Source organism: Lipotes vexillifer, unplaced genomic scaffold (assembly GCF_000442215.2).
Source record: "Lipotes vexillifer unplaced genomic scaffold, Lipotes_vexillifer_v1.1 scaffold342, whole genome shotgun sequence".
NCBI lineage: Eukaryota > Metazoa > Chordata > Mammalia > Artiodactyla > Lipotidae > Lipotes > Lipotes vexillifer.
The window spans coordinates 153,727-166,628 of record NW_006786802.1 but is presented as its reverse complement, the minus strand read 5'-3'; the positions used below and the strand labels follow the sequence as shown (position 1 = coordinate 166,628).

General features: G+C 49.4%; 1 protein-coding gene across 3 annotated transcripts in view; it reads right to left on the bottom strand.

Moving 5' to 3' along the window:
* The window catches only part of GNAO1 (G protein subunit alpha o1), a 171,319-nt gene that overhangs the window by 80,360 nt on the left and 78,057 nt on the right, over positions 1 to 12,902 (bottom strand). For all 3 annotated transcript variants that reach the window (XM_007459436.1, XM_007459437.1, XM_007459435.1), the window contains exon 3: positions 4,731 to 4,872. In XM_007459436.1, the coding sequence (XP_007459498.1) occupies positions 4,731 to 4,872 (142 nt within the window). The remainder of the gene's footprint in view (positions 1 to 4,730; positions 4,873 to 12,902) is intronic.

The following is a 12,902-nucleotide window of genomic DNA, read 5'->3' as shown; positions in this document are numbered from 1 at the left end:
CTGTACGCAGGCCTCTCACTGTTGTGGCCTCTCCCGCTGCGGAGCACAGGCTCTGGATGCGCAGGCTCAGTGGCCATGGCTCACGGGCCCAGCCGCTCCGCGGCATGTGGGATCTTCCCGGACCAGGGCACGAACCCGCATCCCCTGCATCGGCAGGCGGACTCTCAACCACTGCGCCACCAGGGAAGCCCCTGATCCTTACACTTTTGCCCCAGTAGCCAAGTAACTACCAGGTCCCTTTCTTTTATCACCACACATCACTTTGCTGCCCTTCCTTTCCAACTCCTATCGAGACCCTTACTGTAGCTCCCAACCTGCCTCCCGACCTTCAGTCTCTCCCACCACTAGCCCACCATGCACATGCCATCATGATAATCTCCTAAAACTCGCTTTCATCCCATCCTTCCCCAGCTCAAACTTTATCAATGGCTGCCTACTGCCAACAGGATAAAACCCAAACCCCTTGGCATACTTTCCAAGGCCTACCCAATCTGGACCTAACTGTATCTTCTAACTTTCCCACACCTTCCCATATCCTAATCCTCTGTCCTGGCCACTGGCCTCCTCCGTCAGTCAAATCTCTTCTGGTCACCACCAACCTATGGCCTTTATTCATGCTCTTCTCTGCTTCAAGTCCCTTTCCTCACCTACATCTGTGCCTGTGAAGCCATACCTCTGCTTCAAGGACAGTTCCAGCCTCACTTCCTCTAAGAAGCTTTCCCTGACCACTTCACGGAATGAGCCTATGAGCCCTGTCCTCCCAAGAAGATGACCAACCCCTTCAAGGCCCCATCCCACATTCCTCTCTTTCTCCAGAGCTTAGCACAAACTAAACATATAGTAGGTACTTAGTCAACATCTGTTCAGTAGTGATAACATTACAGGTTCTTTTCCTTTTTTCTCTGAGTACCAAGAAAGTTAGAAATGTCTTTCTACTCAAGAGATTTTTTTGGGTGGGTCTACTATGTGCTGAGCACTGTGCTGGTTGTTGGGGTGGGGAGGTGACCCAAAGATGAATGACACAGGCCTCAAGCAGAAAGACCTTAGACATAATGAAGTTCTTATTCTAGGCTCCACTGGTGGGCTTTATGAGTTCCAGAGCCCCCTGAAATGGTATGAAAAATTTCCTGGACATGTGAGTGCATGGTTCTGGAGAGAAGGCTCATGGCTTTCATTAGCTGCTCAAATGGGTTTTGATCACCCTGAAGCGCAAGGGTCACTGCCCTAAGGAAAGAGCGGACACACTGCATGAGATACATACTCAACAGAGAAAGCACTGAGCTGAGCTGAGCTGAGCTGAGCTGAGCTGAGCTGAGCTGTCAGGGGAAGGAGAGGAAGCCTTCATGCAAAAACGGGAGCTCAGCTGTTCCTTGCTGAGCAGGAAGAGCTCCAGGGGGAAGAGAGGGGAGAAGGCACAAGAGGCAGAAGGTGTGGTCTGAGCCGAGGCCTGGAGGTGTGGGAGTGTGTGGTATCTTTGGGGAGCAGTCTGTGGTCTGAGGGGGCTGGGGCATGGGGTGTATAAGGAGATTCCTGCCGTTTGCCCAACAAAGAGGCTCTTTCAGGCTTGGGCTCATGCACTGTCATATGGCCTCAGGTGAGTCCACACCCCAGAGAGGCTGCAGGAGAAACCAGTCAGTCCTCCCTCCACTGGGGGCCCAGGGCAGGGGGCAAGCCAGCTGCCAGGAGAAGTCAAGGACGTTGTTCTAATGAGGTATGGCAAGGAAGCTTCTAGATGCTTCTCTGTATGGAGAGCATAAAGCTGGTTGGCCCAAGCAGGTGCTGGGTGTGGGGCTGTTTTCCTCTAGATATGCCATCATGGGTGGGGGGACGACGGCGGATGTGCGGAAGCCAAGAGAGAGAAGGAGGTCTTTTCTTTACACACCAAAACACCAATCTGGGTCGGCTCTGAATGGGACGGTTCTCCCAGCATCCAAACAGCAGATCCCCCAGGTGGGCAGCCCCTGGGAACCCGAGAGAGGAAAGAGTTTGGAGACCCAGCCTTGGGGTCAGGGCATCTGGGCACCAACAACTGGCCAGCTGCAGGCAGACCTGACTGGAGGGCGTCCAACACCCCAGGCCCCACCTCTGCCCCTGGTGCAGTTCAGGCTGAACAGAGTTTCTCGTTCCCAACGTGCCAGGCTCACTTCTCACTCAGGGCCTTGGTAGCGTACGCTTAGAACCTCTGTCCCTCCTCCTCCTCCCACGGCTGGCTCCTTCTTATAGTCGAGTTTCATCACAAATATTCCTTCCAGGTTCAGGGGAACCTTCCCTGGCCACCCAGTCTGAAGTGGCTGCCCCCTTCCATCTCAAGCCCCTGACAACTGATATACAGGCAGGCGGGGGATCCTTGCACCCCGCTGCCCAAAGAGCAAATCCAGAGCAGCCCACTCCCAGGAAACACCTTCTCCAGCTGCCTGGCTCACTTTAGCCTAAGGTGAAATAACACAGAAGGTGCCCCAGGGCCTGGAGGCCTTTGCCAGCCAGAAGGACTGTGCCTGACAAACCTGTGCTGCCCCGCAGACCGGTCAGGCATCTGCCATGGTGCCACCTGCCAGAAGAGGACTGGGCTCCAGCTCCTCTCTGTGGCCAGTGGACTCTCCAGGGAGTCCCCACTCTGCTCTTGGTCTCCCTTCCCAGAGGAGCCTTTCCTGATCTCCTACTTGAGGGTTGTCTCGACCAGGAATCCCACAGAAGCCAAGGGGGTCCCACAGTATAGTCCTTAATATATCATCTTCCTAGCAATTCCCAAGCAATCATCTCTCTATTCAGGATAATAAAATGGGAAAAAAAAAAATCCCCCCGGGAACAACAAACGTTTTCCAAAGCTGAAGGAGAAAAGCATTCTGAAGTCACACTGACTGTCTGGGTTATAATCAGGGCAGGAGGTTTTGGGGAAAGAAGACTGGTTGGGAGGTGGGCCTGGCGGTGAACACACATACTCCTGGAAGATCTCACAGGCTGTGGTTGTGTGTGCCTGCGTGCATGTGTGTTTGTGTGGGTGTTTGTGTAAGGTGTGAGCTGTGGACACATGAGCTTTTGCACTGAGCCTGTCGTCTGGTTAACTGAGATTCAGGCTCCATGCTCTCTGTTTGGCCAAAAGGCAGACAGAAAGACCAAAGGCCTGTGGCCTGTCCCATGTCTGAAGATCATACCAGGCATTTCCTGCTCTGGGCTTTAATGCCTGAGTTGAGTAAAGTGAGTTAATACTTGTAAGGTGCTTAGCACAGTGCCTGGCAGCTAGTAGGTGTTCAATACAAGAGAGCTATTTGTATAACCACTTGTGGCCATTATCATTAAAAATGAATGAAGCCCTGTAACTTGTCTGGCTACTTGTAACCTGTCTTGGCTACTTCTGATGATCTGAGTTGCTCTTTGCTGACTGGTTTCTCCAGCTCCACTCCTACTGTGCTCGTTCCTGTATCCCCAGGAAGTCCTGGCACACTGTACGCTCAGTGAATACTTAGTGGAAACAAGACTGAAGAACCCAGTGCCCCTGGCTCTGCAGGCCCTGTGGCTCTATGACCAAATCCAAAGCTGGTCCCTGGGGAGAAGTACTTCCTCTGCAGAACCAGCTTCCAGACTCAGCCTGGCAGAGGGGCAGCGCCCGGCTTCCCCACCCCAGGCTGGCCTTGGACACACTCTCAGTCACCCAGTTCCCATCTTCTGGGAGGAGGCAATGCCTGAGCTGGGATGACTCTGTCGCATGGAATTAGGATTTTGTGCATAAAATACTGAAGTTTACATTTAAAGCTATCTGTCGCAGATGATTTATCAGACCCAGAGAAGGTGAGGATAGTTTTCCTCTGTGAGGGAGGTGATTTTTTAGCCAAGACAGGATATATACACTATGTATAACCAAACCACTCAGTAATCGGAGATTAACGCTCTCCGTCCAGAGGCTCCAAGGAGGGGCCCAGTCGCTTGGAGGCCTCCACCTGCTCCCCTCCTCACGCTTCAGGTCACAGGAGGGGGATCGCTGGGATTCAGGGTCCCACCAGGAGACAAAGAGTCACTTTTAGATAGACTTATCTGAGGCTGTTTTCCCTCCCTCCCCCCCACCTTTTATTTGGCTTTGCCAGTATAGCTGTGTAAGGTTCAGTCTTACAGTTAACACAAATGTTTGCAAAAAAGAGGCTTTTACAACTTATTCCATTCACCGCTTATCAGATGCCTGGAAACTCAACTGAAAAACTGTCCCTGTTCTAGGATGTCAACCTCCTACAGGAAGGAGAGCCTCTTCGGTCCTCAGACTCACTTCGGAGGGGCAGAAAACACAACCTATGGGGCAAAGGAGGGAAGAGACTGAATTCAAATGGCTGCCCCACCCCCAACAAGGTAAGGAAAGCTCTCCTAAGGAGGGAAGATGGTGGCCAGGTGGGGCTTGTTTTGTCTAAGAAATATTTTTTCTGTTCAAGTTAATTGCCCAAGGGCACGTACTTGGACAATGTTGCGAGAGTCCCAGTTTAGGGCAGTCACCAACCCTTTCTCATCTGCAAAATAAACCCTGGAATTCTGTGGCTGTTGTCTCCTTCCTTGGCGATTGTGCTGTGGCGGTCTGCTTGTCACCAGAGCCCCTGTTTGACTGTATTGGCCAGGTCGACTGGTACCCTGGTGGGTGACACAGCACAGTCTCGTCCTGTCCCTGCACGGCAGCCTGGCCTTATAAAGAGGACGCAGCGGGTACCGGAGACGGCCCTCTCCTCCCTGTGTGAATGGGCGCAGCAGCCTACCTTTCTCTCCTTGTCACCATATTCGATGCCCAAAGTGTCCATGGCCCGGACGATGGCTGCCAGGGACTGGATGGTGTTGCTGTAGACAACGGGCTTGTACTGTTTCACATCTTCTCCAGAGAAGCCATCTTCATGGATGATCCTAGAGCAAAACCACACACAGCATGCCTGATGAGTGTGCTGTCCACACCTGGCACCGAGCGTGCCAGGCATGTGAAGCCCCACCCCAGCCGACCTCCCGGCTTAGCTGGCTGAGGGTCGGGCCCAGCTCGGATGCTGAATTACTGAGCTGTTGTGATAAAACCACAAAATCTGAAGGAAAAATCGACCTAAATTACTGAAAATTAATCTGAAAAACAGAACAGTGGAAAAAAGAAATGCAGTCTTTTAACATTCCCTATGTACAGTGAAAGAAAGATCAGTCAAGGGGTTGATAATACTTGAAAGCACTTAGAACACACACTAAGCACTCGATAAATGTTCGCCATTAGTTTTTTTTTTTTTTCGGTACACGGGCCTCACACTGTCGTGGCCTTCCCCGTTGAGGAGCACAGGCTCCGGACGCACAAGCTCAGCGGCCATGGCTCACGGGTCCAGCCGCTCCGCGGCATGTGGGATCCTCCCAGACCGGGGCACAAACCCTTGTCCCCTGCATCGGCAGGCGGACTCTCAACCACTGCACCACAAGGGAAGCCCGGCCATTAGTATTTTTAAGCAAAGCTCAGGGTTTTAACTTAAATATCCGCTTAGGAGTATACTGCTGAAGACCCCTGCGAGAAGCCTGCAAACGAAGAATACATTTTTTCTTTCACAGAAAACTTACACTGCTTTTAATGAAGGGAAGAGCACTCACTTAAAACCTTCCTCTTTGACAAGAGAAAAGCCAACAGAAGGAGTTGCCTACTTCCCCATCCTCAGCTGGGATGTGACCACTGTGTCACCCTTATTCTGATGGCTCTGAACATGACATGGAGGACACAAAGGCGACACTGCGGTTCTGAGAGGCCATGCGACACTCCCTGCCCTCCTGTTCTCAGGTTCCTCTGGGGTCAGGGCTGAGGCTGGACATGCCCTGAGGTCCCTGTCGCCTGCAGATGGCGGCCGCTCAGTGAACGCCCGCTGCCGACGAGGGTCTGGGGAGGAGAGAGAACTAGAGAGGGGGTAAAGCCAAGCCTTTGCAAGAATCCTCTCATAGTTGAGGTAATTAAGAAAGGACAAATGGATTTCAAGACTAACATCCAACATTAGTCATCCCCCATGCAAACTCTCCTGTGGTCATGTTTTTCAGTCCAAGACTGAACGCTACCTGTAACATGTACATCCACCTGTATAGTAGCTCAGACCTCCATTCCCACCTCCACAGCCCCTCTCCGGCCCTTCACGTCCTTCAGTACAGGAGAAAACTGCTAACAAGTTTTCTTTCTTTGTATAAACAGTTTTACTGAGATATAGTTCACAGACCATACAATCTACCCATGGAAAGCGTGTGATTCAGTACTTCTTAGTATATTCACAAGGTTGGGCAATGGTCACCACAGGCTAATTTTAGACCATTTCTGTCCTCTCCAAAAGAAATTCTGTACCCATTAGCAGTCCCTACCCATCCCCTACCCCAGCAGTAAGCAACCACTCATCTGATCTGCCTTCTGTTTTTATAAATTTGCCTATTCTGGACATTTCACATAAAGGCAATCACACGAGGTGTCGTCTTTTGTGACTAGTTTCTTTCACTTGGCATGTTCATCCATGTTGTAGCATGCATCAGTACTCCCTTTCTTTTTATTTCCAAACTAGATTCCATGTACAGATATACCACGTTTTACTTATCCATTCATCAGCTGATGGACACTAGTGATTCCTGTTATAAAATGTGACTTGGTGCTAGGTTGTGAGTCTTTATCCTGAGTTTCTCTAGGAAGTAGATCAAAATGATGCTATTGCCTTTTCACTGACTTTTATTAGCCCTAACTCCGTTTTTGTACAAATTTCTTGAGTGTACACCCAGTCTGAGGCACTGGTGCACAACCCCAGGGGGATCTCAAAGGGAATTGTTAGTTTCCACTGTAAACAGCCAGAAAACTGGACAAAATATATTAAACAAGTGGTTTCAGATACTGGAGAACAGGCAGCACAGGACCATGATCTGGAACAGAAAGGAAGCAAAGCGTGGTGAGTCCTATGATTGCCTTGGCTTTCTGCCTGGAGGCATCTACCAGACCTCAGTGCAGGGAGGGAGGACCCAAGCAGAGCACAGGGGTCTTACTTACCCCTGATGGGATAAAGATAAAAGTTCAGGAAAGCTGTGGGGATTGGGAATTGAAGGGCAGAGTACCAGAGAGAAAAGTGCAGAGAGAAGGAGAGCTCCAGATATCTGAACAGGGGTCTCCTTGAGTCTTTGGCTGAATAGAGTGAGACTCTATGAGCTCAAGAAACAAGTGTCAGGGAGCTTATAAGGTGGACACCTCCCAGAGCTGGCCCAAGGCTGGGAGGTGCTCAAGTTCCGACTAACCAGAGTGGAGAGCTGACACCTAGGGCATTTGGCAGAAACCCCAGAAAGCTCATGCCATGGTAGTAGGGCTAAACTAGCCCTAGAGTAAAGGCTACATTAGACCTGCCCTGACAAAACTGAAAAATGGGCCTCAAAAGTAACTTAACTGCCTGACAGAATAAAATCTAACACTCTTTAAATGAGGACAACAAAACCCAGACACTTAATAATATCCAGCACCCAATAAAAAACTTCTGGATATGCAAAGGAGGAGGAAAGTGTGACCCATAACCAGGAGAAAAATCAGTCAACAGAAGCAGACCCAGAAGTGACAGAGATGATGGGATTAACAAATAAGACCTCAAAAACACCTATTTAAAATATTTTCAAGAAATTAAAGGAAAACATGAGTATAATGAGTAAAGAAACGGAAGATAAAAAAGAACAAAACAAAGTATCTAAAGATGAAAATACAATATCCGAGATGAAAATTTCACTGTAGGGGATTAACAGCAGATTTAGACACACAGAAGATTAGTGAACTTGAAGACACAGATATAGAAACCATGCAAACTGAAGCAAAGAGAGGAAAAAGGCTGAAAATTTATTACATAGAAGTAAAATTTATATAATAGCACAAAGGATGGGAGGGGTAAAATGGAAAAATACTGTTGAAAAATTCTTGTATTATACATGAAGTAGCATAATATTACTTGAAAGTAAAGCATATGATAAGATACATACTGTAAACTCTAGAACCATCACTAACAAAGTCTCCAAGACCAGACTCCCCTCAGGGGGTGACCTCTGGGTGACCTGAGAGGTGCAGCCTGGATTTACTGGTCCCCATGACACACTCTCCCAAGAAGCCAGTGCAATGAGTTTCTCATGCTTCGCTCTGGACCAGCAGGCCTTGCCACTCTCCTGGGAGTACTCTCTAGACCCTCAGCTGCCTACAGGATTTCCTTCCACTAGGGGATGGGACTGTCATTTTTCACACCTGTTAGTATTAATTCTTTACACCACCTAACAAGGTAGGGAGGGTAGGATTTTATTATACCCATCTCTAGAAAAGGAGACTAAGAGAGATTGAGTAACTGGCCTAATGGCTGTCAGCAGGCAGGGTGAGAGCCACAGGCAGGAGCAGCACCCGGGTCTCTGAGTACACAGTCCTTTCTGCCATCCCTCAAGCCTCAGACTGGACTAGGCAGAATACTGCCTGGAAGGTCTCACTGGTGCCTGGGGTGGCCCAAGATAGAGAAGCTTCATTTGGGGTTTACAAAAATGATGCAGTTTGGCCAAAAATTGCTCAAATCATGATTATTGGTTGCAAAACTTGTTCAAACTGGCTTATATTAGCTTAAAATTGGGCTTCCTGCTTCAGGGTAGAATTTTACACCTTCCCTTCCCTCTGACTACAAAGTAGAAAGTACTCAAACATAGAAAAGTTGCACCATACAGAACAACACCAAAAATAAATAAATGTTCATAATTCTACCATTCAGAGAAAAAGGCTGGATTTTTTTAGTGCAAGTCCTTCAGTATTTCTTTCATGCCCCATTCTTCTCTGCTCCCTACCCCCTCGCCCCAGCACTGATTTCAGTCATATATTCTTAAAAGTATCACTTAAGGCCCCTTTATTTTCTATTTCCCATCTCATTCTGGAGAGTGGTCAGAGCTTAGGAGTCAGAAAGACAGGGGTCGCCAGCTCCATCACTGATGAGCTGTGCGTTCCTGGCAAAGGATTTAACCCCTCGGGCCTTGGTTTCCTCAGCCGCAAGGAACTGCTGTGAGGAATAAATGTAAAGTGCCTATTATATAGTAAGTATATAATATATAGTAGCTGTTAGTGATAATATCTTCATTCTAAAGTCAAAATCCCCCAAACAGAATTTCCTTCACTGGTGGTACAAAAGCAGCAGAATCATAACAGCCGCTAATGTTTGAGGGTTAAGTCTTTGTGTTAAGTGCTTTACATGCACTATCTCATCTAATCTTCAAAACAAACCTAGGAGATAATTTTATCTTCTCTTGACAGATAGAGGAAACTGAGGCTCACAGAGGTTAACCCAGTTACGTGAGGTCACGCAGCTGGTAAGTGTGACAATGGCATTCGAGGCCGTGCTTGTGCCCACCAGGCGGATGCTGACAGGCAGGACTGCTTCTTCTGTTGGGATCCCTATATCTAAGTTCCCAGAGAACCCAGAGATTTCCCATACAAAGTGAGCATCAAAACATCTCCTATAATATCAGCCCAAGGAGTATGGAGCAAGGAAAGGAGGTGTTTGGTTAGGGGTTGGAGAGGCAGCCCAGGGGAGTCTGGTTTCTGGTTTCTTGTGACAGCCCAGGTTTGAGCCCTGGAGGAGACCAGGCCAGGATTTGGAAAGCAGGAGTGAGGCTGCATGTGGCACCTCTGACATCTCACACTGCAGAAGCCCCAGACAAACCAAGCTTCATCTACACAGTTGAGTGACAGAGTTCAGAATCAAGTCCCAGAGACATCATTTGAGCCACTGGATCCAGCTATTCCTGAAGCTAACCCTATCCCTACACTTGAGTGATATGAGTCAAACAACTCCCTCTTATTTCTGCATAAGCTAATCTGATTTGGGTTTCTGTCACTTACAACCAATACAGTCATGACTAAAACATGTTTCGTACCTTGGGAGACCATTTCCTAGTGCACTTGTTTATTAACTTTCTGTCTTTACCACCAGCCTGTCAGTCCGTGGAGGTCAGGTACCACATCTCATCCATCTCAGTTCCTGCTCTCCATAACAACTGGCACAGGGCTAGGCTCTGAATAGTACTCAGGAGAAGTGGGACATAACTACATGAACCAGGATTACACTGATGCACAAGACCCATCCCTCTCCAAGGAGCTCACTAAAGGAGGCAGACGTGTGTGTGTGTGTGTGTGTGTGTGTGTGTGTTGGGGTGGGAACTCACCAGATTTCCTATGTCTTCAGAGCCAGGGTAGCAAAGGAGGGTCAAGCTAGATGCTGTGTTGGTACCCACCCAAAACTCAGGGACTCTGAGGGGTGTGGGGTTTTCCAAGCTACCAAACCAGAAGAAACCTGGGGAGCAAGCAAGGGCTGATTCTGCAGCCTTGAGTGTTTGATTTTGGACAGGAGCCACCAGCTGGACTCTGGAAACCTGGCAACACAATTGAGGGAGAAGATCCCAAGTGGAAATGGGGAGAGAGAGGGAGGGTAGCAGCTGAGCCGGCTAGAGCAGGTCTGAGCTTTCTGGGAAGAGGTGATCAAGGAGGGACCCCACTCCCCGCCCCTCCCACCACCACCTCCCCTATCCCAGCTCCTCTCTCGGCCACCTTGGAGACCCTGCAGGGGCCCTGGGCTGGGGCTCCCTTTGCTCTCTGCTTCCCCTTCTCAGTGCAGGACTGCACTCTGCTGCAGTGAGACTCCCCAGGCACAGTGTCCTTATATGGTCACAGAACCACAGGCGTAGGAGCTGGAAGGGACCCTGGAGGATCATCCGGCCCAGCAGCCATTCTCCCTCTCTGAATCACAGATGCTTCTGACACTGTGACAAACGCACCAACACACACACAGTTTTACCCCCCATTTCTGGAGGTTCACAAACACACAGACTCTAAGCTGCTGGAACACATGATTTTGCACTCCATCTCCACGGTGGATTAAATGCCCCTCCTCTGCTTCCTTTTATCAGCACCCTTTCCCCAGCACCAGGACCATCTCTCCATCCTCCACAATAATCCCTTTAAGAGTTCAGATTAAGAGGGTGCTTTTGGAGCCAGACTTGAGACGTGTGACTGGGCAATTTCCTTAACTGCCTGATGCTTCAGTTTCCTCAACTTTCCATGGAGATGGGCCTAGTAATTAACAGTAGCTACCCTCACTGGACCACGGTATGTAAAGAAGAGGGCCTGGCACAGGAAGCACTCAATCAGCTCAGCTGTTACGATGACTGTTATTGATATTATTGCATTTGCTAAGTGGAGCTGGGGGAGAAAGTACAGGGTGCTGGGTGTCCGGTGTCTGTCCTCTTGAGGACAGGAAGTGACCTGGGGCCATGGGGCAGCAGGGAGGCCGGACACCATGGGAAGAGCCCTTCCGCCCCCCGGAGGAGGAGAAGCAGGGCTCACAGCCACAGGAAGGAAGACACGACAGCGAGAGGGCGACGGTCCAGACTGGAGCACAGGATCTGCGAATTTACCTAATGAACATCACAGGAGCAGCAGTGGGTCGAAAAGCTAAATTTCCTGATTTGGGGGCCGCTTAATGAGGTTATAAAATGTGTTTCTCATCACATGTGGGCTGCCTGGGTTAGGGTCAGTGCCCAGGGCTTCACTCGTGTGACCACTGACAACAGTTTCCAGTCGTCGGGGAGACCTGATCAGCAATGTGGCTCTGGCCCTAGAGCCACAGCCCTCCCCAGCAGGGGAAAAAGACCACCCTGGCTTCAGAGAACACAGTTTTAATCAAACAGGCAACAGTGAGATACCAGTGAGTTAATGAGCCACATACCAGCAATTAGGGGCTCCACAGAACCTACCAGAGCAACGGACCCGGACAGGATTGTAAAATGAAAACACCGGTTAGAGTACAACGTGTGCCCCGCACAGCCATTTGAATAAAACTAGATTTGTGTGTGATGGTGTTGGTAAGAGGTGGGGGTGTGGAGGGAGAAGGTGGGAGAGAGAAAAGATGACATGGGAGGATGCTTAACAAAATATCATCAAGATCACTTTTGGATGGTAGCATTCGGTGATTTTTTTTTTACTCTCTTATCATATTTGTTTTGTTTCATTAAAAAAATGCGCATTTGTTATTTGAAAGGACAACAAATCATGTTCAATGGGAGGCAGACGCTGGTGTTTATTAACAGGGGGACCATTTTGGCTGTGAGAGAAGAATCGAGTAACAAGGGGTAAAGTCGCCAATCAATGGGAATTTCCTGACATGTTTCACTTGGGTTCAGCCTGGTCCCTGCCTTCCCAGGGCTCTTGTTCCAGGTAAGAAAGCTAGTGCTGAGAACATGAGAGTTAACAGTATAAAGTGGCATCTGCCAAGGGCCAACTGAAGGGTATGTGCGTCAGACATGCTGGCTGCCGCCCAACAGCTATTCTCACCATGGTGCGTTCCCTTCCCTGTCTCCCTTGCAGCTAAGAGTGACCATGTGATCCAGCTCAAGCGAGTTAAGACTGAAGGGGAGCTGGCTAGAAATGCCTCTGAGAAAGACTTTCTCTTCTTGTTCCAGTGACAGACCTTTGAGAACAGCTTTCTGGTCCCCTCATTTCTCCACTGCCCCCATGTCCCTGGCTGTCCCTCCACCAGCCGTTCCCTGGCTTCTTGCCTTAACATGTGGTTGCATGACGAAGTAAATACTGGAGCCATGGCAGCCATATTGTGACCAAGAGGTTAAAGGCCACCACCCTAAGGACGGCAGGTCAAAGGGGTATAGGGCATTCATAGTGACACTGTGCAACTGCCAAATCAGCCGTGATACTATCTGATGACAAAGGTCACGCTCCTACCATGATGCCCCCTGCCTGGGTAGGTAACTGTGACTTAGAGAGGACAGACTTGCCTACAGTCACATGGTTAGCTTGTGGCAGAGCAGGGACAAAATTTCCAGAGGCCCTTCCACTGTGTCATAGCCCTCTCATCTACCTTAGTGCACCCCTGAGATGGGGGGGGGGG